At 40.6% G+C, this 25905-nt stretch overlaps 1 protein-coding gene across 4 annotated transcripts in view; it reads left to right on the top strand.

Annotated features, from left to right (window-relative positions):
• Nucleotides 1-3637: 3637 nt before the first annotated feature.
• APLP2 (amyloid beta precursor like protein 2) overlaps nt 3638-25905 on the top strand; it is a 56952-nt gene continuing 34684 nt past the window's right edge. The window contains exon 1 of one of the 4 annotated variants that reach the window (XM_020791792.3): nt 3638-3908. In XM_020791792.3, coding sequence (XP_020647451.3) covers nt 3780-3908 — 129 coding nt within the window. In that variant the 5' untranslated portion in view covers nt 3638-3779. The remainder of the gene's footprint in view (nt 3909-25905) is intronic. The other 3 variants (XM_020791813.3, XM_020791822.3, XM_020791801.3) reach the window with 3 other exon arrangements.

Here is a 25905-nt window from a genome sequence, read left to right as displayed (position 1 = left end):
GGAATTACTATGGGAAGCCAGCAGAGACGGTCTGAGTTGGTCCTTTGCTGCACTCAGGTTCTGCTGCCTGAGGTGGTTGCTTCACAGTCTAATGGCAGGGCTACTCCCAGCTGATCACCTGCCTTCACGTGCAATGACGGATGCTGTCCTCTTACCTGTGCAGAAGCAGGATTCAACTGCCTTTCCAGCTGGCTTTTGCTCGAAGAACAGGAGAGGATGCCATTTTGTTCTTAGCCTTAGGCAGTGAAATATCTTCAGCGGAGCTTGGAAATCAGCCTCAGGGTCTCCTGCTGGAAAAATTACTTTTCTTAGACTATGGAAACCAGCATCTTTCAGATCGCAGATCCGTTTGCCACGCCCGGGGGGGTGGATTCTTGGAACTTTAGGACAACAGTCCACAAGGCACCTTTTTTACAGGTCTAATACAAGCCTTCAAATTTTTTTTTCCTATGACCTGCTGCATAGATATATTTCCAAGAGCCACACAGTCTGCATGGTTATGTAGAAAGAAGTTCAGTGAGTCTGAGGCTCAAGTAAATATGCCTAGGGGCAGAGTTTTAACGATGGGACCTTCTGACCTCAAGCGCTTCCTGGATGTCATCTACCCATCACCGCAGATTTGTTAAACAGTATCACCCACAATATGCGGATAACACCCTTGGCCTCCCTCAAACCACAAGCTGCAGTGAGGATTATTGAGATAATGTGGGTGAAAAACTGCAAAAGTACTCTGCATATAAATGCTGTTAAACACCAGCTTATCACTCCTGCTGTAAAATTCTCAGTGCTTCTTTAATAGGCTTATTAGCTACGAGCAATATCCTACTAGAAGCATAAGCTTGTTACATCCTGTGTCCTACAGAAGCATCAGGGTCGCCAACTTTTAACAGTCCCAGCTCCTGTGCTTTAAAAAGCGCCTTCACTTTATACTAGACATTGATTTGGCTTTTTGCAGGGAAGGGCTGGGGAGAAGGGTGACTGTTTTGAACAGGGTTTGCAAGATGTGTTAAAAGCACAGAATCAGGCCAGGCTACGTTTTTGATGAGCCGACAAATCATGCTGGAAGAACTTCACCCTGCAGTCAGTCCTGGTGTCTGCAAACTTATGGCAGTGACGAGTGCACCCATACAATAAGATGGACCAACTACTGCGTCCAGGCAGTGCTGCAAAACATGACATTAGCTTGATATTTCAGTGACATTCCAACAGCGCTGCAGGCTTATGCATCAGTGTGAATACTACAGATTACGACGCAAGTGGATAGTGTAATAGACTTACAGACCTGGGAAAGACACTATGGCCCATTTACTCCAACCGCTCGTTAAAGCAGAATGTTTTCTACCTTTTGCAAATGCCCTGGAAATCTCCAGCACAAAGGATCGCATGACCTCCTATTTAATTACCAGGTTGCCCTGACTGTTCGGAGGCATGCCTTAACCTAATGGCACATTCTTGCAAAGCGATGTGATTTGCGTTCGAACCGCATGAATTCCCCAGGTGGTATTAGGCAGACCGCTTTCTCCGCTTCAGAAAGTCACTTGCAATATGGAAGTAATGATACCAACACATCCTACTCCCTACAGGAGCACACGTGTATTACTATTATTATTCCAAAAAAATTATGAACTTCTCAAAAGACTCTGCCAATGAGCTGTTGATCGGTCCTGCGTCTTATGAGATGTAAGCCTGCCATCTCGTACTGCCTCACTCGGTGGGATTTAATTCTGATTCACTGTGCATCAGGACTGCAATCGTATCGGATTTGCTTCTTGCTACTCATTCCACGGATTCGGGAGCTGGTTTTTCGCTAGAGAAATGGCACGGTCTTAATTGCACTTTGGCAGCAGAAGCCTCTGGCCAGATTTATTCAGTAGCAAATAGCACCAGGCTGGGAGAGATTTACTCCCTTCTAAGCATAGTTAGGATTGGCTTGCTAAGGAGGTGTCTCCATTGTTGATTGTTAAATGATGCTGCCCTCACAGGAGAAAGCAAATCCTTCCTCCATGTCTTGCTGGAGCAATGCTCTCAACAAAGCCATTCTCTCTTGGTTCTGGACAGGTGGTTCGTTTGTAAGGGCAAGGGGGAACTGCCCCACTTCACACTGAAGCTCCCCAGCCGTCCTACCCCTACCCCTATCCTACCCCTGCCTCCCTCCTATATATGTGTGTGATTGCTTCTTTGCTGTGCATTTAGGAGAGACAGGACACCCATTTTTGACCCATCTCCGCTGATCATAGTTTGCTTGTAGCTTTCAGTCTTGAAGTCACGATGCACCACAATGCAGCCACCACCGCTGGTCTCCGCTCCCCGCCCCGTCCCTGCAGATGATCTGCAGATCAATGCAGGCATTGCACTGATAAAAGGAACAGACTGTGGGAAAAGAACCAGGGAGAGATTGGCTGGACATGAGCGTGGGGAAACAGGAGACCTAAAGCAGGGAGCAACCTCTGAGGAGCGGAGGACCGTCTCCTCCGACCCCTTCTCAGCATCTGCAGCCTGAGGCAACCACATCACTCTGCTTAGGTTAAGTCCAGCTTCAGAAACAGGGATACACATCATTTCCCTATTAGAAAAGCTTAGTGGGTGATCTTTGGACAAGTTACATCCTCTCTCTCCTCAACCGACGTCACAGTCGTCTGTTTTAAAGATAAACTAGGGAAATCCTTAGAAAAGCCAGCTGCTTTGGCCCTGATCCAAATGCAACATTCTGCGCATATTTAACAAAACTAATTATGTGCGATCAAGTCGATTCCCACATAATTAGTATAGTGCAGGCACCTTCCCACAGTTTTCTAGGTACAGTCTCAGAACTGGATTATCGGTCTACATACTTGCTTGGTAGTAAACTCTTACTCAATGCCCTGGGGTCTAGTTCAAAACAGACCACACAGGTGATTGCACTTTGAAACCATAAAAAGAATTTTTTAATATCTGAACTATCATGAAATTATTCCAATAGGTTTGAGTAGCATATTTAAATACTTGACAGGGGTTTATGGCAACAACCCTCGGAGTTACGCAATCATGGTTTCTCCTTAACAGACCTAATTCTTAAAGACAGAAATGTGAATTTCCCCGCAAAATAACATCTGTCCACAACAATCACAACAACAATCAACCAAGGACATGCAGTATATGCATTGAGCCCACGTTTATTTATTATTTATAGATATTTATTTAAAATATCTTAACCTTCTTTTCTCCTTAAAAAGGACGTAGGGCGGCTTAGAACAATCGAATGATAGTTTTTAAGGGAGTCACCATGAGTAGAGAATACGAAAAGGATCAAAGAATGCAAAAAAATATATATGATAATTTATGCAAATTAGTCCTTTTAATGCAAATATATTCTCCCACTCCTGCTCTCCGGACATTCCGCAATAGAGTACACAGAACCCTGCCTCGCATTCCCCTTGTCCCTGATTGGTCGGCGCTCAGGAGGCGGGCGTAGAGCAGCGCCGCGCTCGAAGCCGATCATCTGTTTTCTTTAATTTTCACTGGCTTACAGCGCTGTCTTTCACAAAGATTCTCCCACCCACCCCCTCTTCTCCGCCTTTCCATTGGCGTTTGCTGATTGACGCCATCGCCGCTTTGACGGACGGATCGAGGGATGAGTGGGTGGGCGGGGACGCGGAAGGGCCGAAGGCGTGGCTTCGGGGAAAGCCCCCGCCTCCTCTTCCTCGCGGGGCTCCTCCCCCTCAGGGGGCGGGGGCGGCTGCCGCTGGGGCCGAGGCGTCTGGCGCGGCAGTTGCTCCTCAGCGGCGGCGGCGAAGGGAAGGATGGCGGCGGCGATGATGGTGATGATGATGGTTGCGCCTACGACAGGCACCCCCGAGCGCCTGGGTTGGTCGCTGCTCTTCCTCCTCGGGCTCACCGGCCCGGCGGCCACCCTGGCCGGTTACATCGAGGTAAGGCGCGGCTTCTCGTGAGGAGAAAAAGAAAAAAAGGGCCGGTTTTTCCTGAGGGGAAGGCAGGCGCCTCAGCGCTCGCCCCTTCCTCACAGACCTTTCCCGCCCGAAAAGGGAGCCTTCCCTGAGGCCGTGGCTCGCCTGGCCGCCTCCCTCCCTCCGTCCTCTTTCTCTGCCCGGTAGCCGAAGCCGTCGAGCTTGGCCTTCGAGGTTCTCGAATTGAGGGGAAAAAAGGCGGGTTTTCGACCCTCCTGAGGAAGGACGTCCGCCCCCCCCTCTCCCCGGCCCGTGACCTCCAGCGACGCCCCCCCCAGCCTTCCCCACAGCCCTGTCAGGTAGGTCAGCCCCTCAGATCCTGGGGGATCCCCCGGCGCCCCCTCTTGTCTTGATTCGTCCTCAAGAAGGACGCTGCTCCCCCCCCTTTTTTTAAAATAAACTGGGTCCTTTTGGATACCTTGCCCTGGGGGTGGGGGTGCGATCGAACCCCCCCCCCCCCCCGGAGACGCCAGTGGATGATGCAAAAACGATGCCGGCTAAATCCTCTGGTCTGGATTCTTCCACCATTCATGATGAGGAATGCCATCATGAATGGTGGAAGAATCCAGACCAGAGGATTGAGTCGGTATTATTTATGCATCGCCCCATCATCCACTGGCGTCTCCAAGGGGGGGGTCGATCGCACCCCCACCCACCCACCCCCCCCGACCTACCTGACAGGGCTGTGGGGAAAGGTGCCTAAGAAAGGCACTCCTCACCTTGCTTTAGTGTGCTTAGAAAACCTTAGTGGCTGTTCCAGTTGCAATGAATGGTTTGGGGCAAGTCCTTGTTGAAAAGATAATCTTAAGGGTCCTGCCTGCACCCCCTTCCCTTCCTTCTCCTCTCCCAGATCGTGTAGTTTGTCCTGCCCTTTCCTACCTTTTGCTGGCTGTTTTGCAGACAGCTTGGCGTCTTCCAGGAATTTTCCTTCGCCTTGTCTTGCCCTGCCCCCCCCTCTCTACGTCCACCTCTGTGTCCTCCATTTGCTTACAGCCATCTCCTCCCACACCTTCAGCAATTTCCTTGCAGGCTTCCCCAGGTCCTAGGACCCTAAGGGTTTAATATCCCCCCCTTCCTGTAAAAGGAGTGTGAAAGAGCTGCCTGAGGCAATTCTGCCTCCCCCCCTTTCCCGATCCTGAATCTGTACCTTCTCTGGACAGACCTGACTATCATCATCATAGATAAATGAGCCCACGCAGATTCTGTGCTTCAGTTTCTGCGGCGTAGTAGTGGCAAAATGTCTGAATACCCTCATTCTCATCATGATTTTCAGCGAGGTCAATTGCTGGATGCCAGCATTGCGCTTTGTCCAATTTGGGTGATATTTTTAATGCCCTTCCTTCTAACCTGAGTTGCTGAAAAACATTGCTGTGGAATGTGTGTGATGTTGAGTAGGTTTCTGAATCTCCTTGGATACTGTAGTTTTCCACTTTCCTTGAGGTTAAATGGTTTCAAATTCGGCTAGCTTGCAAGGTGAACTGTTCCTTGCTTGCTTACTTCGACAGTCTTTCAGTTTGATACCAGATCAGTCGATAAATCTTTCTTTCTTTTATTTTTTTTCTTTTTGCTGGTGCTCAGTTTTCAAAAGGCAGCATCTTAGGAAAACTGGTCGAAAAATATAGTTACTGCATTGATATGTAAATGGCATTTAGCAATGTTTCCTGTGAAAATTCCTGTACTCAGTAAGCTCTTGTTCTTGCCAGTGCCGTTTTGTAACAGGATTTTGCCTATGTTATTGAATGCAGTTTAGGGCTCTTATGTGTAAGGCAGCTTTCTACTGGTCTGAGAACTGGCTGGCAGTGTATGCTGAAAATCAGATGGGCTTCTGCCAAGCCTTTCTAGGATAAAAACAAGCAGCTTTCAATTAGAGCTCAAGAAGTAATGCTGCAGTGGTAAGCTAAGAATTTGGATTGCCAATGAGAGATTCGTTTCAGAGTTGATCATCTCAATCTTTCGTTTTAACATGTGTGTGTGCATGTGCGTGTGCGCGTGTGTGTGCACAGGGGTCAGAACTGACCTCTGCATTCTTGGCACACTAACAGGAAATCTGAGTATCAGGCTATTCTGGATTCTAGAAGTCTATTGAATGAATTTGTAGGAGAAATAATTGATGCAGTCAAAGCTGCCTTACCTGTTCAGTAGATTGTGGCTAGATCTTCCAATTTCAGCTGTATAGGGCAGTCTTTGAGACTGCAGCTTTTTAAATCATACTGGCTGTACATTAGTTTTTTTTTGGTTTATTCTTATTAAATAAGATAAAATGCCTGACTTTTTAATGTCAGGTTTATTCTGGTCTTTGCTAAAGCATCCTAGAGAAATTCCTGCTTAGTAAAATGGTTTTCGGTATTAATATTTTAAGCAACACCGAGGGAATAGAGATGTAGCATTGTGTTAGTTCTCAGAACTAAATCTGCCTTGCTCAGATTGAGGCACATATACTTGACATAGTTCCTCTGGGTATGTAGAAATGTGTTCCAGTTATATTTTCACTTTTCATGCTTTGCAGAGCTAATTTTCCATATAACATATGGGCTATCCTCAAAAAAATCTCACCATCTACGTTGGAATTGTCTAACTGAACACTTTTGGACTCTCTAGATATTGGTGGCCATGAGCAAAAAAAATGTTACATAAAGCTAATATAACACCTGCTGCCAAATTCTGCGTGCCTGCTGTATGAATATCTTCTACCATTTTTGCTGACAATAATAAAATCCTCTCTTTTGATTCATCCGTATTTGTAATATCATGGCTATATAGGATAGTAACTGGCCTGAATAACGTGTCTGAGGTTGTTCTGTAAGGTTGATAACAAGACTTGAAGAGGATGGGGTGCAGGATTCCAGCTAAAGCCCCTATTAGATTACTTGGCATGGGTCTGTTGATGAAGAACCATAATATTGCTTGGTGATGAGGGGATTAATCCTCTGCACCTGTTAATATTTCTTCCAATTGGAGGGCACTTCCTCTCTCATAACTGAGACCAGTTCAGCTGCTTGTGTGTATCCTGTCTGGGAACAGCACCAGGCTGATGTGTTACAGGCAAGTGTGTGCCTTTATTTTTTCACTTAGTGCGATTCTAGAATAGGAAAGGAACTTGTATTGGTTACATAGTGACAGTTGATGTGAAGGCTTTGTGTGTTGGGTTAACAACTGGCCATGCAGCCTAAGCTCTAGCCTTCCTTCCGTGGTGCCCTGTTAATCATGGGAACAGATAAATAGCTTGATACTGCAAGTGGGAAAGAGGAACACTAGCTAATTCATTGGGCTGCTAATTTAAAGTTACAGAGGTTTTCTTCAAAGCGTTTAACACAATTTAATTCTATAACTAAAAACTACAGCACAATAGCACACTTAATTTCCCTGTTGTCTATTAGGCAGATTTTCTTTCACTTTGTTGTCCCAAGCTAACCAGTCCATGTCCCTAAGACACCCATTAATCTGTTTAAGGTCTGTGACAAGTCTGGTGCCAGTTTGTCCTTGTGTTTCAAAGCCTGTGTATGTGAAGCTCAATGTTGAATAAGGAAGCGGAACAAGAAGAGTAACTGAACCAGCACTGTGTCACTGCTTCATAAGAGTTGCTATCCTATTTACAGTACATACTTTTATCCCACCTTTCAGACCCAGAAGATGAAATGCAACAAGCACAAATGATAAGATGAATCCAGAAATACTGTGAGCAAAAGAGAAAAAAAGCTAGTTCAGTCTAATGCCTAGAGTTTGAGAATGGAACTTGCAAGATTTGGATTGAAATCTGCATTTGACCCTGAAACTGTGAATATCTTCACAACTGGAAATGTTGCTTTGGGGTTCTCTGAAATCCCAGAGGATATGGCCAGTGAGTTGAGAGAGTCTTATTTATTTATTTATTTATTTATTTATTTATTTATTTATTGGACTTATATACCGCCCCATAGCGCTACAAGCACTCTCCGTGCGGTTTACATTTTTAATTATACAGGCTACACATTGCCCCCCCAGCAAGCTGGGTACTCATTTTACCGACCTCGGAAGGATGGAAGGCTGAGTCAACCTTGAGCCGGCTACCTGGGATTTGAACCCCAGGTTGTAGTCCACAGATGTAACATTCCTAAGCATTGGGGCAGTCACTGATACAGGTGATAGGTACATATATTGCCTTGTGTTCCTAGGAGAAAAAGCCAGATATAAATGTAAAGAGCAGAGAGAAAACCATACCAGGTAAAAGAGGTGTTGGTTATGTGCCATCAAGTCTTCTCCAACTTATAGGAATGCTATGTGAGCAATCTCCAAAATATCCTGTCCTCACCTCTTGTAAAAGAGTTCATCTGTGGTAATGTACATGAAGACCAGGCTTCTGAAGGCAGAGGATGAATCACCCATGTTGGTGCAGCTGAGAAGGCTGGGGAATATGAAGCAAGGCCTCTAATGATGAATGGAGTGGGCATGTGGCTGACGTGAAAAAATGTCGCTTCGTGTAATCAGTCCCTAGGGCAGCAATCACTGCTTGTTTTTTGTTTTTGGTAGCAAGTTACCATTAACAAAGAATCCGTTCTCCCCAGAATTCAAAGGGAAATATCTCCTTCCTTATGTGCAAATTTTATTAATATTGATTCAAATAATGGAAACAGTAATAAGTGGCTATTACATAAAAATGCAGGAATAAATGAAATGATGGTAGGACTAGATGTTTACTATCTAAGTTCCTAATGCGTTTTAAAAAAAAGGACAACATGGCAACAAATTGCTCCATTAAGTGTATCTTTGAAGAGATCAGATTCACATTGTTGACTAACAGCTGCAGTTTTAGTTGCAAATACATTGCTTTTTGATACATGCTTTACCAAAGAGCCAGTTTTTAATTTAACACATGGTTTCTGATATCTGAAAGATCACACGCAAGCTAAAGTTATCAGGTTCGAAATAAAGTACAGCAGTTCTTCAGTCTAATATATGGAATACATAGAAATGAGTGCACATAGGTTACCTTTGTATGCCTTACTAGAGATGAGCATGAACTGCTGCTGGTTTGGTGGTTTGTGCTGGTTTGTCCTTTGGAAGAACAGGTGTTCAGCACTTCCAAACTCCCCATTTTTCAGAAGGTGCCCAACTCAGAAGCAGTGTCTGGAGGAGAAGGGGCAGGAAAGCTGGGGTGATGCTTCTGAGTGGGTGCCCACCGGAGAAGGCAGGCCTGGCAACTGGCAGTTTGTGTCCATCTCTATGCCTTACTGTAGACAATAGTTGTAATATCATACACAGTTTGGCTTTTCTGGATATTTGTTACTTTATTTATTTATATACACACACTGCTCATCTGGCAGCCAAGGCCACTCTGGGCGGTTTACAACAAGTAACATAAAACAACAAAGTAACAAAATAGCAAATAACATCAGTACATGGGGGCGGAAAAGTCATAAAGTGCAGTGAGGGTAGAATTACAATACAATAAATAAAATTAAAAGCATAGAAAATATAAAAACATGGAGCATGGCAGTATGATATAAATTATATTATCTGGCACTATTGTATCAGAGTGTAGTTTGTTCAGGGAAGGCCTGTCTAAATAGCCAGGTTTTTAGTAGCTTTTTGAATGTGCCCAGTGAAGGGGCCAGATGGACTTTGGGCGGAAGAGAGTTCCATAATTGTGGTGCTACAGCTGAGAAGGCCCGATGTCTAGTTATTGATTTCCAGGCCTGTTACTTAGAAACAGCAGAGTTTTCAGACCTCAATTCTGCATAATAGTTAAAATGATTTGGATTTATACATTGGCCCTTTTGAAGATATTGGCCCATTTAAACTAGAGTTGCTCCTTATTCTAATAACATTGCTCTTAGCTGTGTTAGTAATGTGCTGTTACTAACACTTTCTGTTATAGAATAGAACATCTTGTGTTAAAGATGTCTTCTAAGAGGTATGCTAGAGATAGTAAAGGGAGAAGTTGAATTTTATACCAAAATATTGTTTAATGCAATACAGTATCCTCTTCAAATGACAACTTCCCAGCTATAATAGTGTATTCTGAACCAGAACTTGCAATTTGTTTATAGCCTTTGGCTATACACTTCATGCATTCAACCTTTTTTATAGTACACAGCTCATTGTGTTCTATTGCTCAATATGTTTTGAGCCAGTGACTTTACCTTGAAGTCTTTTAAGCAGCATATAACTATTACGACTGCTTCATTAGTTCCATTTTCCCATATGCATTAATGTTAGTCCCCATGATGTCTTCAGCACATCTTTCAGGTCATATAACAGATATTTCCGAATAAACTGTTCTCTGAAATATATTTGCTTCTTTGCCTTTTCCACACACTACTTTTGTGTAACCTTTTGGTTTGCCACGAGGAACAGCATTTCTAATGCTGCAAGGCTGTTATTTCTCCAGTCTTTTTTCTACCCATCCATAATTTCTTAACAGTGACTTCTCCAGGCCTTAGGCACCTCCTCTGTGGTCTCTCTGCCTCAATCGTGTGCATTTTCCTCTTTTGGAGGAATCTCTCTCTGTGCCAATGACTCTTCAGCTACTAGTTACTCTCCCTTCCATACTGCATATCTCCTTAGATAGCTATCTTCTATTCATGATTTTTAGTAGTCGCCTCTCTGCTGTCTGTGCTTTAGTATAGTGAAGGATTCACAAAGTGATTGGCGTTTGTCTACAGAAATGGCAAAAGAGGACTGACTCTATATTTCTTGAGGTGAAGTCTAGTACTAACAACACATCTCACATTAATCCTTTCAAGTTTGCAGGCTTCTTTGAAAATTTAGTGTACTTCAACCACGTTAAGCATGTACATTCAGTTTTATTTGGACTCTGATTCCTAGAATTCTCCATTTTGGGAGTTTCGCTTGCCCAGTCAGGTGCCTATACAGTATTGTGGTCCCCTGGAAAAAGGCTGGGCTGGTAAGCCTCGTGACCTAGAATAGGCCAAGCTTGAGTCTAGTTTGTTGTAGGAAACATATCTGTTTAGGAGATGACTTTAGAATATTGCATAGAACAGCAGGCCTAGATAGTAATGAATACTTGCCTTAGATCTGTTACAGTATACATAATATTATGGTTTTATGGTTGGCTCTTGCTAATTCTTCTCATAGCAGGGGACTGGCATAGTAATCATCAAATTGAAATGGGAAAACATTCCTTTTTTGGGCGACAACTCAAAAGAGTATCATTGTAGGATTCCCTGTCAGCAGAACTTGAAGCCCTGGGGCTAAAATGCAGGCTTATGTTCAGTGTTGTGACTCTCCAGATGCCATCCTAGAAGTGGTGTAATGTATGTGGTAATTGTAACAGAGCTAACAGATAACTACAGCGTTGGCATTGAATATTAGGCTGGCCCGCCACTCTCCATTTGCCAGTTTTCTTGGAGAGTCATTTTCATGGCTGACTGGAGTGCTAGGCCAAAACCTAAAGTTCAACACAGCCAGATGAGTAACAATAGAATTTTTGTAAGAGATTCATCACATTGTTCTTCTTGATTACAGTACTGAAAATTGTAGGGCAGCATGTAGTGGTTGCTAACAGCTGTGGTTTTGGCAAAGCAGATTACAGTTTGGGATATGGTCTCGGGAAGTCAAGTGTTGAAAGACTAGTGAAAGCATCTTAGGAAAGAGCAGGCTGAAAAAGGAAATGGGAGATCTATGTTGGGTAGATTGGCAGAGCTCTGATTTAAAAGCAAGAGCTACATCAAAACCCACACAGCTACTTTTACTCAAGAGCTGAGTATAATTTTCTGGACAGTTATTTTTGCTATTTCCTCCAAGAGCAGCACTGCTATTGAAAATCTCTGCAGCTACGTACAGAATGGACTAGAATGTTGTAAATGTATGTTGTTGTTTTGTCTTAAGCAGCTTGAGTACTTTTGGTTCTGTATTAATTTGTTGCTATTTTATTTTGCTGTTTATACAGTGGTGCCTCGCTTAATGAGCGCTTCATTTAACGACGAATTTGCTTAGTGATGACTTTTTCGGAGCGATCTTCCGCTCCGTTTAATGATGCTGCCTATGGGCGATTTTCGCATAGTGATGTTTGGGACCATGCTTCACATAGCGATGACAGTTTGGGTCCCCCCGTTTCGCTTAACAATGGTTTTGGCAGCCTCATGTTGGCTGTTTTTTATATGTTTAAAAATGTTTTAAAAATGTTTAGAATGCTTGAAATCACAAGTGCACTTAATAAACCCTTTGTTAAACTAATTTGACTTTGTTCCGACTCTTTTTAAATTTGTTGTAATTTCCCCCCCCCCCCCCGTTGAGATGCATTGAATAGGTTTCAATGCATTTCAGTTGGGGAACCGTGCTTCGCTTAGCGATGTTTCCTATGGCGATTTTCGCTTAAGGACGGCAATCCGTTCCCATTGGAACGGATTATCTGGTTTTCAGTGCATTTCTACGGGAAACTGCGTTTCGCTTAGCGATGATTTCCCATAGCAATGATTTTTTTGGAACCAATTAAAATCGTTAAGCGAGGCACCACTGTATTGTCTCCTAAAGTTTGCGCTGCTCAAAGTGACTGTTAGTTTATATTCATTCTGAGTTTTAATGTCTTAAATCCTCTTGCTTAATTTTTTGGTGTAAAATGTTGTGACCTTTCAGGTTGCCTCAAGTTACAAAATTCTGGAGACATTTATCTGTTGCATACTGAGTTGTGTGACTCAGTGTTCAACTGGTAATAACTGTGGCGATTTTGAAACTTGAGGCATTTTGCCTCCAAAAATTGTGTTACTTGCCTAGGTAAGAGGATTTTGACCAATGTTTCATAGCTTGTGGGCAGCACAACAAAACGAAAAACTTAGACTCAGTCATTGATTAACTTGCTCAAAACATTCTTTAGAGTTATGTAAGATGGCTCTGGAAATGTGTTTATTTTTATCTTGTTAAAAATACAGGGCAGGAAATTATTGGTTTTTAAATTAAATTTAAACTTTGATTTTTATGTTTAGTGTGACAGACATAAAGGAAAATAACAGTTAAGAAAGTAAAGTCCTGTTTAAGATTCAGAAATAAACAAAGCACTTAAAATTAGTGTTCCTTTGCTCCAAAGTGCTTTGTCAGTCGTCTGGTAATATTTAGCCACAAAGTTTCATGTCTTCGTATTGTAGGAGAGCCCAGCTTTGATGCAGTATTATCCATCTTCCTATTCATTATATTTCTGAAGTAAATATTGGTTTTTAGGCCTTGAGAATCTGGGCAGAATTGTGATTTGGGGATTTGTGTTGGATATGAATGAAGGCAATTCAGTTAAATATATTTTGGTAACAGTAGTAGCTCAGCTACCTGTTTTCATAATATACTACATTTTTTCATAAAGAGAATTCTGTTACTGCAGAGGCTGAAAGTCTGTTATTCTCTTCACTTATGCCATTTGCTGAAAGTGCTTGTTGTGTCTCTTTATGGCAGGAATTCATTATTACTGTATTGATTGCACTCCCCTTTCCCAGTTTGTTTGTGTGTATTCATTTCCATATGCTAAAGTCATAATGCATCGATTTAACCAAAGGACTTTAAAGCAGAAATGACAAATGGGTATATTTTACTGTATTTTATTAGCTTTGATATTTCTAGAGTTAGCACTTAAGGTTTACCAGATAATAATTGTATGTGAACAGTATCTCTCTTGAACAATTTTGCATACGAATTGCAAATTTTAGTTTTTTCATAGTTATATTATCTACTTCCTAGGTATACATCATATTCACATTTGGAAATTTAAATTATCACCTGGGTGTGTGACTGCTCAGTTAAATTTGTGAGTTCTTGAAATGTAAAAAAGAAGCAAGGTGGCTGCCTCTTTCACAAGCAGTATCAAGCATTAAATATTTGGGCATTGAAATTTGGCACATTTCATAACTGGCAGGAGCACAAATTGGTTATAATTTATGTATAATTCTGTTTATTTTGTGGTTTGCTTACATAAATCCACCCAGAGTGTTAGAATATACTAGATGGGTGGGATATAAATCAAATAAATTAAATCAAATCAATAAATAAAATAAATCCCTTAGTATCCCATGTCTACAATAATCAAATCTGACATGCTTATTCTCTGTTCTGGCTGTAAACTGGAAATCCTTTCTGTTTAGCATGGTGTCATCATCCTTTGGCTTAGATGGAAGCTGGGGATGGGGGAGATCTTTAAAATATATTCATCATTTTCCTAGCCAGGGGCTTAAGGACCTAGAGTTCATCAGTAGAGTAATCAATATACCCTCCAGATTAGCTCATCATTGATGGGGTAAATGTGTGGAATCAGCACACTGTCTGATGTCTGAGCCTTGTTCAAATAGAGGGTGCATTAAAACTAGTAATCTGCTATTTGATTCTTTGTTGTTGTTATTTTTGTTGAAGTAGCCTCCAGTTCCCTTGCCTGTATTCTGGGATAAGCTAGATATGAGCAATATGCATAGGCATGTTAATTTATTAATCTGTAACAGTTTCCCAGGTTTTATTTTGTAATTACTAATGTAGAATTTCTTGTTTATAAAGACTGAAGTCTAACTTGTACATGTTGTCTTGTTACGATTTTCCTTTGTTCAGTATGCAAAGACAGATAGGGAGTTTAATGCTGCTGCTGCTGCTCTTCCTCCTCCTTATAATAGTAATAGTAACAACAGCAACAACAACAGGTACAGTCAATCAAAACTATAAAAACATTGACTGGTATTTTTGCCAACGCCCCGATGACTATGGGAACCACTGAAGTCTGTTTCATCCACAAGCAAGTTATTTTGATGGCTAGTTCTCCGTATTTTGTTAATTTTTCCTATTTATTTTCAACTCTGGTATCCCCTGCAATTGCAGTGTCAATGATCCAGACATGTCTTTGTTCCATTACCACTATGTCTGGTGTGTTGTGTTTCTGTAGTGCCAGTGTAACTGTTGTAATCATCGGGTCTCTTAAGTAGTTTTCAGCTAATGGCTTTCATTGCCAGCAACTCAAGCTGCAGTAAATTACAGCAGTGATGATAGAACTGTACTCGAAAAGGCAAAAAGTATTTCCAGAAAATTCTGGTAATTTCATTGCATAGGATTGTCTTCCTACTTGATCTAAGTAGTTGCAGTGCAGAGGTGGAAACTGCTTGGAATACTGTTCCGTTTTTCTTTATTTTGTTATCCAGTGCCATAATCTGCCCTCCTGAGGAAAAAACCTAAGAACTCTCAAAGGAAGGGCATGCATCTAGAGTGCAACAGTTAAATAAATCGCTCAGAACACATTTACTTTGCAATTACTTTGTAATGATTACAAGAGTGCTTGCTGAAGATGTTTATACAAATGTTTTTCAGGGCCAAATAAAACCTGTTAAGCTGGCAAGGATCAGATCCCATGTGCCAAACACTGTAAATTACTTCTTCATTCTATAATGCCATTAAGAGTTTTTTTATGACTAAGAATTTGTGTTTTTCTTTGGAGAAGCTACACTTCAGCTTTCAGAATATTGTTGTAGCCCAAGTATTGAAGCACAACTAAATAAAACAGTGTACAAATGACATGATTCTGGAACTCATTTCTTATTTGGCTTGCTTAGTAAAATTGCTAACATTCTACAAGAGTTAAGAATTGTAGCATTTCAGTAAATACAGTATCATGTTTTGGAACTTCAGCCTATAAAACCACTAATTAAAGCTTCGTAGCACAAATACTGCTATTCAAGTAGTTTGGCAAGCAGTTATAAAAACTACAAATCTAAGATCTTCTATAATGGTGGAATTCTTTTCCAGATGTTGATCTGTGTTGAAGTAAACTTGTCACTTCTTTGTTTTCTCCTTTCTCGAATTCAGATTTTAATTCCTTAAGGATACACTTTCCCCTTCAGCAATACTGGAGTTAAGGGCGCCAGACCCCAGTGTAGTTCAAAATCTGTGTATAACTCTTATGCCTTAAAGGTCTTTCTGATTCCCTGATCCATAGGCTGCATTAGAGGTGTTTGTTTGAGAGCAGATAGATCACTTTTACACCTTTGGTGTTGAACTCACAGGGTTCTTGGTGTCCAGGGGCACAGTATTTATTGAATATTTATTTATTTAAAAAATCTGTTTATAACCCAAACTGTAATACTTAGACCCGTGTGATTCAAGGGAGAAGTGTACTGTACATTACACACAGGGCTGCACTTAAGCGCCTCAGGATTGGTTTGTGGCAGTAGAACTTAAAGTTAATTTTTGTGTTCAGATATATTTTATATGCCAGCAGTTTTTAGGTGTTAAGTACTCAGAAGTGGTTTGCCCTTCTGTCCTTCTGTTGATGGTGTGGAATCATGCTGCTTGCACAGGCCTGCACAGGTGGCAGGAAACAATCCAGTTAGCCACACGTGCTCCAGGTAGTCTTGGGTGGCCCCCTCTCCAAGGGGCCACAGTGGGAATGCAAACACCCAGCCTTGACTCACAACCAGCTGATAATGCCAAAGAGAAGCTTTAATAATGTGAGTGGAGGAACCTCATAAATCAACTCTCCAACCAGGGCTTTAAGGATCAGGAGGTAGTACCTGATTTCTCCTCTACTCTTGAAGACAAACTTAAATGGCTTCCAATGCTTTTCGTTTCTTCCTTCACTTCAGTTTCCTTAAGACCCTGTTTAAAAAGAAAAGAAAAGAAAACTTGACTTACGTAGACATGATGTTGTACACAAGTTAGCCACACATTCATTTGCTTCTGTATGGATGCTTAAAATTTTAACTGACATCAGAGCGCTTACTAAATGCCATTGAGTAAGCTACTTCACACACTGTGTTTTTCAGAGTTGCTTTGTAAAAACAAAAACTATATCCTGTCACTTGTGAAATAGGATATCCTTTATTTTGCAAGGAATCCATGTGTCAGCAAACTACTGTTGCTTTTTGAACCATGTACTCAAGGCAGAATAAACATGCCATGTTTTGTAGAGTACCACCTCCTTAAAATATAATGAAGGAATGGATGTTCTTCTTACTTTATTGCATTTTCACTGGCTGTGGAGACTCTTTCTCTGCTGGCCAATCAATATGGTGAGGTAGGCTCATAATTCCATTATTCCACTGAGTGTTTTAAACTAGGTTGCATTAGTCTTGTGGCTTACAAGATTTTAAACACTGTTTAGAAAGGTCATAATTAAGTCAGCTTTCTTTGTTTAATTTTTTTTTTATATTCACCTCTGCTGAGGGTCAGAAGTGGTTTACAGAATTACTGCTAGGGATGAGATTTTAGTTTCCAGTGGGATTGCATATTGGGCAATCTTATCTGTGGTGCTGAGTTAATTAAACTGATAGAAAAGGTGAGCTTTATGCATGCAGTAATTGGGCAGGAATGTATGGATTAATTGGCTGGATTGCTCAGTGAGTTAGGTTTCTGGCTGTGGAACCAGACGTTGGGAGCTGAATTTCCTGCTGCACATCCAAGAAGAGCCAGCCTGTGTGGCTTTGGGCAGACTCCACAGTTTCAGTGTGTGCCCCAGAATGGCAAAATATTTCTCAGTACTCTCTTCTAGAAAACCATGAAAACGGTTGCCATAATTGGAATTGACTTGATGGCACACAAGTACTGTATTCGTAAGAATTTATTATTATTTTTTATTGGAACCGGGTCTGTCCGTGATGAGGGGTGAGAGGTCATGGATTCTTGCTTCAGAAAGTGGATGGAGCTGCTTCCCTAAAGATCACATCTTCCAATCATCTAATGGATAGAAAAAGAGAAGTATGAAGAGGTCTCAGTTTTCTTAGAGTGTAGGCTTCACAAGATCATTTACAGATGTTGGCCAAAAAGAAACTGAATTTCAGAGCAAATGTTGCCAAGATATACAAAATTGTCTGCAGTTAGGAATGAAATTAAAAACTGGTGTTCAGTATTTAAATTGGTTGTACTATTTTTTTGTGGTAACAGAATCATAGAATCATTGAGTTGGAAGGGGCCTGTGAGGCCACTGAATTCAACACCCTGGTCAGTGCAGTAATCTAAGTCAAAGCAGATCTGACACAGGGTTGTCCAGCTTGCTCTTGAATACAGTATTGTACCTCCATTCCATATATGCCTCCATATATCAGCTGGATTTGATTTTGTGTTTGCTATTAGTTCTCCATCAATGTATGGGTTACTTAGAAGTTCCATGAAGCCAAATGTTTCAGTTCATACAACTTGCTTTGTATGTTTTCTGTTAATTTTAAAAATAAATGGATAGCCCATTTAGGACAAGGCTGTTTCAATTGTGGGACCTTGGGCATGGAATTTACTTTGCCTAGGAACTGTCTGACTCTCAGCAGGCAGTGAAAATATGGCCCTTCATGGAAACTTTCAGAGGCTGTTGTGTTCCCGTTCTTCTACTACAGTTTTAAATAGTTGTTGCTGAACTTAATTTCCCCCATTATATCCCATAAGTAGCTATACTGGCAAGTACTAAACAGTTTTTTTCTCTCTAGCAACTTCTGATCAAGTACCCATTTCTGTGTCGTGTGTCTTCTCAGTTTCCTATTTGTCTGTTTTTTAAAAAGTCATTTGGAACAAAAGGTCAGGAAGTGAAATGAAGCAAGTCATTGTGATTAATAAAAGTTTAATTTCTAACATGGACAACTTCCTCTTGTCTTATATCCTTAGATGTCTGTTGATCTCTTAATCTGAATAGCTAGGAATTTGTGATTTGGCTGATGATACCCTGTTTCTCCGAAAATACGACCTAACTTGAAAATTGGTCCTAGTATGATTTTTCAAGATGCTCGTAATACCCCCTACCCCAAAAATAAGCCCTAGTTAAGTGAAACCCTCCCCTCCACCATTGTGCAGCAGCCAGAAGATGATGACATGACTGTATTTAAATAAATGTAGATTCTTGAACATGAAAAAAAGCATCCCCTGAAAATAAGCCCTAAGGCATTTTGGAGCAAAAATTAATATAAGAACCTGTCTTATTTTCAGAGAAACACAGTATCTAAAATTGCTTTTCATGCTTGAGATTCTAAATGGGTGATGTGTAGGAAGGCAGCTGACTTTTGAATGGGGTTGAGGGAATGGCATTACTAGGAAGGTGGCAGTTTCATATTGAGGTTTCTGTGTATAAAGAGAAACAAAATACACCAATGAATGATTCCTGTGTACATAACACCGATGAAAAGGTAAACATTCCTGTTCTGGCTACATTTACAGTGGACCCTTGACTTACAGACGGCTCGATTTACAGACTTTTTGAGTTACAGACTTCTCTGGCTGCAAAATTTAGGTTCAACTTGCAGCCGGAGAATTGACCTACAGACCAGAAAAAACCACAGTGGAATAAAAATGGAACAAAAACGGCTGGTTACAGGATTAATTGGTTTTCAATGCATTGTAGGTCAATGGAGACTCGACCTACAGACTTTTCGACCTGCAGCCACCGTTCCAATATGGATTAATTCTGTAAGTAGAGGGTCCACTGTATTCTGATAAACATTTGTGAGCTTTTTCTCGAGGCTGGGTACTTGGCAGAACCTGGAGTATAAGTATCAGTTTGACTCATGGTGTATATTTGCAAACTGTCAAGCCATGGTGTCTTTATTACATTTTTGTATTTAGCAAGCAGAATTGAAAGAATTTAAATAAGCTCTGGGTTCAGTAAGTGATAGCTGGAAGAATATGGATCAGATGTATGAACACCTAGGATGTCTGAATATTGCAGCTCTTGTTCACTTTTGGTATGGGCAACTTGTAAAATGTTGCTGGGAGCTCAGTCTGGTTGGTTGTTGAAAGTTGTATTGTATGTGTAATTCTAAAACTATGACAACCTCTGTACTTTTTTGAATTAGCTGTCCATAATTCCTTTGGGAAAGTAGTAATTTATCATACAATGACACAGACTAATTGCATAGGTTACTGGAATGAGGAGAGGTGGGTACTAATTCAATTTGAGCAATTACCATGACCTTCGTTAAGTCCTTTGAGTTGGTGCTTAAATTTATCCAACCAGTAGAACTGGTTTATGTAATTGCATATATTGCTCAAGATAAATAGTAAGTGGCAGTTCTGTAGAAAGCAGGGAAGCCCAGCACTGTGTATGCAGAATGGTGTTCTGGTTCCTTAACAAATAATAAATACTTGCTATAGTTAGCAACATTGCTACATTTTTACATCAAGCATTGTGGGAGAGTAGATTGGTGAAAATGTAACTGTAGTGTTATTGATATGAAATTCTTAAACATACACATTCCAGGAGACTGATAAGTTCTTATAAGTTTTTTCTGTATAAAACAGAGTGAGTAAAACTTCAGAGAAGAGTCAGATTAGTACTGCTGCCTGAGGCATTAATTTTTATGAGTTAAGTTTAGGTGGTGGCAGTAAAGTTTCCTTGGACTTTACCTGTGTCTTGTTTTCTAAAAGAAGCCAGGACAAGGTCTTTAAAAGAAACTATCACCCTATCTAATCTAACCTGATCTGATTGATCATGTGTCTAGATGAGTACACAAGCCTATAGTTGAAGAGGACTGAATTTAATCTCCTCCCCCCCCCCCCCCCCCCAATCATTGCTTTTCAACTTCAAGTCCTGATAAGGTAGAAATGAATGTTCCAGAATGCAGAAAAACATTTGCATGTGTTTTCAGTTGTCAAGTCAGTTTTGATATATGGCAACCCTAGTAGGGTTTCTAAGGTATGTGACGTCATAGAATAATGAGGTTGGATTTAAGGACCAGTTTTACCAGTGCTGCCTTGAGGTTTCATAGCGAAGTGGGGATTTGAACCAGCTGGAAAGAATTCTGGCAGATATTCCAGTACATTATTTTTCTGTGTAAAAATAATTTTTCAAAAATTTTGCCAGTACGTGTTTTGCAAGCGTGGTAGTTTCAAAGTTGTCTAGCAAAGTCATTCTAGTATTTTTTACCAAAACTTAAACGAGAATACAGTTTTGCTCAAGCTGTTATGAGTTTAATGTCAGCAGGACAAAGAGGCTATGAGGACACTGAAAATATTTACTTAATATAAGCTTGGAAAATCCACATCATTAGGATTTACTTCAGCATTTTTATCATGTTACATCTTGCTCTCCTATATGTTGCAGATTTTGCAATCAAAAGATGATAGAAGCTACACTTTTATCTATTTATAGTAAGGTTGGTGTTCTGTGTGAGGTTTATTACATTTATGGATTTTATTTAATTCAGGTAATTTGACTGATTTTGTACATTTTATGAGTATGAAATCCGTGTATCTGTTGACTGGATTGTTAAGTTCCCTCATAATTATCTTAAGTAGAAGTACATAGAACACTGTACAAGCTGTAAGAAAGAAGTTAAAGCTAGCCAAAAATGAATGTTCTGAGATGTGCCAATTTAAATTCAGAAACAAACACTGGCTAGCATTATCAGCCTGCACCAGATCTTATTTAGACAATAATTCTTCCTCTCTTGGGCAGTTGCCCATGCATTATTGTAATTATCAGAGATTTTTGAAATGTAAAACAATAAAGCTAGGATACATTGCTTGTCTGTAAATCCATTGCTTGCTATGTCAGGCATGAATTAGTCTTCCTGAATTGAAGCCATCTAGTTGCTAAATAAAGAGAGGAAGAGTGGTTTGGGGGGGGGAACAAAGCATGGAACAGAGTTTGAAGTACAAAAGCAACATTCTTTCCATATCAACAATAATAATGTAAATCTCAAAAATCCAGGGGGTTTGCAATTTTTCCTCCCTAATCTCCTACTGAGGAGTGCTTTTGATTATTTTTCACACCTGATCTGCAGTTGTAAATTAGTTTGGTAAACTGCATGTGTTTTTAAAAAGACTGTATGAATCTGAGCAAGATTTTGAAGATTATAATTTTAAAGGGGCTGTTTTCTGCTCCAGTATCACAAGAGGACCTCACAGTTGCACATCCTTGTGCTGGGAAGTAATCATGGAAGTCCGAGACTAGCTGGCATTTTCCTTCAGTTTTCCATTGAATTCTGTGTGGAGAAGATGTGATGAATGAGGACAAAAGGCAGTAATATGCTAGAGAGATACTTTAATCTTGTTTTTTGCCACCCTGCTATGGAATGGAGACAGACATTTGTACTTAAGCTACATAGATGCAAAGGCACTGCTATTGAAGTGCAACACAGAAGAGATCCCTTTAAGTAGTTACCATGTGACAGAACAAAAATGGCTATAAACCCATGTACAGTGGTGCCTCGACTAACGACCACAATCTGTTTCAGAAGATGGATGTAACTCGAAATGGTCGCAAGTTGAAGCACCATTTCCCATAAGAATGCACTGAAATGCAATTAATCCATTCCGGCCGAAGAAAAAAAATCACAAAAAAAATCACTGCAAGACTCATTGGAAATACGATGAATGCCTTCCTGCCGAAGGGAGGGGGAAGAAAAGCAATCAGACATGCAAGACCCATTGGAAATGCACAGAAAAGAAACGGAGCAGATCAGAAATGCACAGTGAACAAAGGGGGCAGGTCGGAAATGCAAAGAAAACAAAGGAAAAAGCAAGGGAAGCATGCAGGACCCATCGGAAATGGGAGGAAAAGTCCAAAAACCAACCAAACCCCCAAAGACTCATCGGAAATGGCGGTGGAAAGCCAAAAAGCAAACAACTCCCCAAGACCCATTGGAAATGGGAAAAAACACCAAAAAGCAACCAAACCCCCAAGACCCATCACAAAAGGGGGAAGCCCCCCAAAACAAGCCCCCCAAGACCCATCACAGCACAGAAACATAACCCACCAGCTCAAAACCATGCTGCAAAAACACTCAGAAAAGTTTTTTAAAAGCAGAAAACAGCATCTTATCTTACTAGCCCAAAGCCTCCCTGCAAACACGCAAACACCCACACTGTCAGAAGCAGAAGCGAGGCAGTCCCAAGCCTCCTCCCAGGCATGCTCTCTAACTGCTGGAGTGAAAGAGCTACGAAGAAGCAGCCTTGTCACCACCTACAGTTAGAAATTTGAATTTCCTGCCTTTTCCCCCTGCCTTTTTTCTGTTCATAAGTGGAAGCTCCAGTCACAAGTAGAAGCAAAATTTTGCGACTGGAGCTGGTTGTAACTCGAAATGGTCATAAGAAGGGACATTCGTGAGTCGAGGCACCACTGTATATGATCTTTAAGATAACTATCAAATAACAGTCTCTGTTGAGTATGATACACTGCCAGTCCTGCTGCTCCTCAAGGGCAGAAGTAATTTTCAAGAAAGGATAAACCTCTCTTTGCCCACTGTGCACCTTCTGAAGGTAAAGGGTGATACTTAATGATCTCTCCCTTGGATGTCTCTTGCCTACATGAGCCTTTGTATTGGCTGAGCACAAGGAGGTGACTGTTCTCCCTCAAAATCACGTCAAGTCAAACAACATAATCTTGACAAAGTGTGCCTTTGAAGTTGTCCCTGTCCATTGATTTTTCACTAATATGAGACATTCTCCAGAATACCAACTGGGCAATCCCAGATGCAAATGTCATCTGTAGGTTGTATCATCTTTTACCAGTTGGGGTTGGGACACCAGCAGCAACCTATCTGGACATGTACATTTCCGATTAAGCAATTTACAGGAGTGTTTTGTCACTTCAGCTGTTTCCAGGTGATTACCAGCCCAATGCAAAGTGCTGCCTAGAATTTTAAATCCCTTCAGTGTTTACAGCGTTCATACTTGAAAAATAACCTCTCATAAATTTTCTAGGATACTGAGATCTTCACTTGAGGCTATCTATGAGTATCTCTGTCAAGTGAGGTATAGCAGATGACTGCATGTGAAACATCTTTTCATTAGTGGTGCCTCTGTTGAAAAATGGGATACCATCCCTGTTTAGTAGGCTTTCACTGCGAGATTATATACTTAAAAAAAGTTTTCCATGCATTTAAAATCTCATTAGAATTATTAAGGTTGCTTAGCCCCTCTTCTAGTTTGCATTTCCTTTTCTTTGATCTCTTTGGACTTAATTTGATGTTTCAGCGCTGTGTCATGCTTTGGGTGTGTTGTTGCATTCTTAATCAGTCATTACTCTGTGAGCCACCCAGAGCATTTAACTATTATGTGACCTATAAATAATGTAAATCATTCTTGCTTTATTGGAAGCAAACCAATCTCCCCTCTTCCATACTGTTTAATTGTCATGTTAATTATTTCTAAATTGTGTAGCCAGGTCTTAAACTCTCTGTATCAAATCTGTATATATTTTTTGCCTTGATTATCTTTTTTGCTGTTGCTCTTGTTAGATAGAATTAGCTCAGGCTGCAATTACGGGATGTGACACCAAGTGTTGTTCTTTGACAAATCCTCTTTGGTATCTCATGGGTGAACTTGAATCCAAGTTCTGTTTGAAGTGCATGTAGCACAGAAACAATGCAGAATGATCTCAGGAATTTATTATCATTGTCTAACCTGAAAACCAGTTCATACAGCATATTCATTGAAAGAGTCTTCCATTATTCTCTCTACTTTGGTTTTGGTTTAATGCTGTCTAGGGTCTGCTGACTAAAAAGCAAGAGGATCATTGCAAACAAAACTTTGTAAAAAATTTAATCAGAATTAGCCACTTAGCTAATGTTGGGGGGAGTTCAGGTTGCTGTTTTGAAGTTACTCTATAAACCTGCCTCCCAACACTCTGATAGTTAATTTAATGTAAACATAAAATGTCAGGCTGTCATATTTGTGGCTTGCAGTGTGGAATGTAGATGTAGCATGTTGTTCCTTTTTAATTTCCCAGCATTGCTGTATTAGCATTTCCACAGGGAAAGGATTTAATATGTGTTTGAATTGCGGAAGAAGCATCTTTCACCTTTGCGAACATTAAGTTGGTTCCGCATTTTTGTTCATTAAGATTTTGTTGGAAGATGACGATGAAGTAGCAGTGTATTGAGTCCTCTTCTGCAGCTCTCTGAAAAACTGTTATGATAGGTTGATGAACCCTCTGGGTCTTGATTGCTGCAAAGGTAAGGTGGAGATGGCTAAAATCATTGCCCCATCCTCATCCTTTAGCAAGAAGTCAGTGCCAAATCTCAGTGGTCTCAGTGGATTCAGTCAGACCTTCTGTTAATGGTGGGGCAAGTCTGCATTCAGCCCATAGGCTTACTTAAGTTTCTTGTCAATATTGTGTTGCTTCAAACAAAATTATGGCTTTGTTACCTTGGCTTGGTATTCTAAAATAGGTATATATCAACTCTTGTCACAACCAAATGTCTGCGAAAAACTGTGTACTTCCAGTTCAGTTTAGTGTATTAATATTCCTTGAAGGGTAAAAGGGAATTATCTGTTCATAGAACAGTCCTCAGTCCATGAACATTTTGGAAGTCTTTCAGTAGTAAACACCAAAAGCCTGGGATTTTTGCTGGCGGCGCATCAATGACCTAATTGTGCAGCAGTACCTCAAAATCACTGAAAAGAGAAGAAAAGGCTAAGCAGAATTACATTTTCATATTTTTTCCTATTTTGCTCAGTTGAAATAATGCCTTTTTTGTTAAGATTTTTTCCACTAGTGGACACCTAGGTTCAATGCTAAGATATCTTTTAGCAGTGGAATAAAAGGTGGTGCTTTTCTTTTCTGCAACCAGAAAAGAAATTTGTTGATCCAATATAGGATGGATTAATATCCATCAGTTTCAGAGGTTTATCCTGGCAAGCCTAGTTTACAAAGGGAACAAAGTGTTGCAGGTTACTGGTATGCAATGAAAGGGTTTCTCAGGCAGGGCTGAATCAGATTTTCTTTGTTCGGAAAGGGAAGTAAAAATTAGTCAAAGTTTTTCAGCAGGTAGTGATATCACAACCCTTAGCAAAAGTTAAGTGCCTTTGAATTAAATGAGTGGGCAACACTTTGGAGATGCTCAAGTAAGTATGTTTGCAATTTACATTAACTTCTGTCCTTAAAATGTTAAGGAAGTGAGTGCTGTTGAGCTTCTATATCCTGAAATAGTTAAATATTTAGTAAGATATTAAATAAAATATTTAGCAAAATATTTTAGTAATTTGCGAATAAACCTTGACATGTGTTGCATGTAATAACTAAGTCTAGATCAAATAGACTTCTGATTTTAATGATCTCTTGTTTCAGTTCACCTACTTTTGGTTGCTAAAG

This window comes from Pogona vitticeps, chromosome 8, assembly GCF_051106095.1.
Source record: "Pogona vitticeps strain Pit_001003342236 chromosome 8, PviZW2.1, whole genome shotgun sequence".
NCBI classification, from domain to species: domain Eukaryota; kingdom Metazoa; phylum Chordata; class Lepidosauria; order Squamata; family Agamidae; genus Pogona; species Pogona vitticeps.
This window is presented reverse-complemented; position numbering and strand designations above follow the sequence as displayed.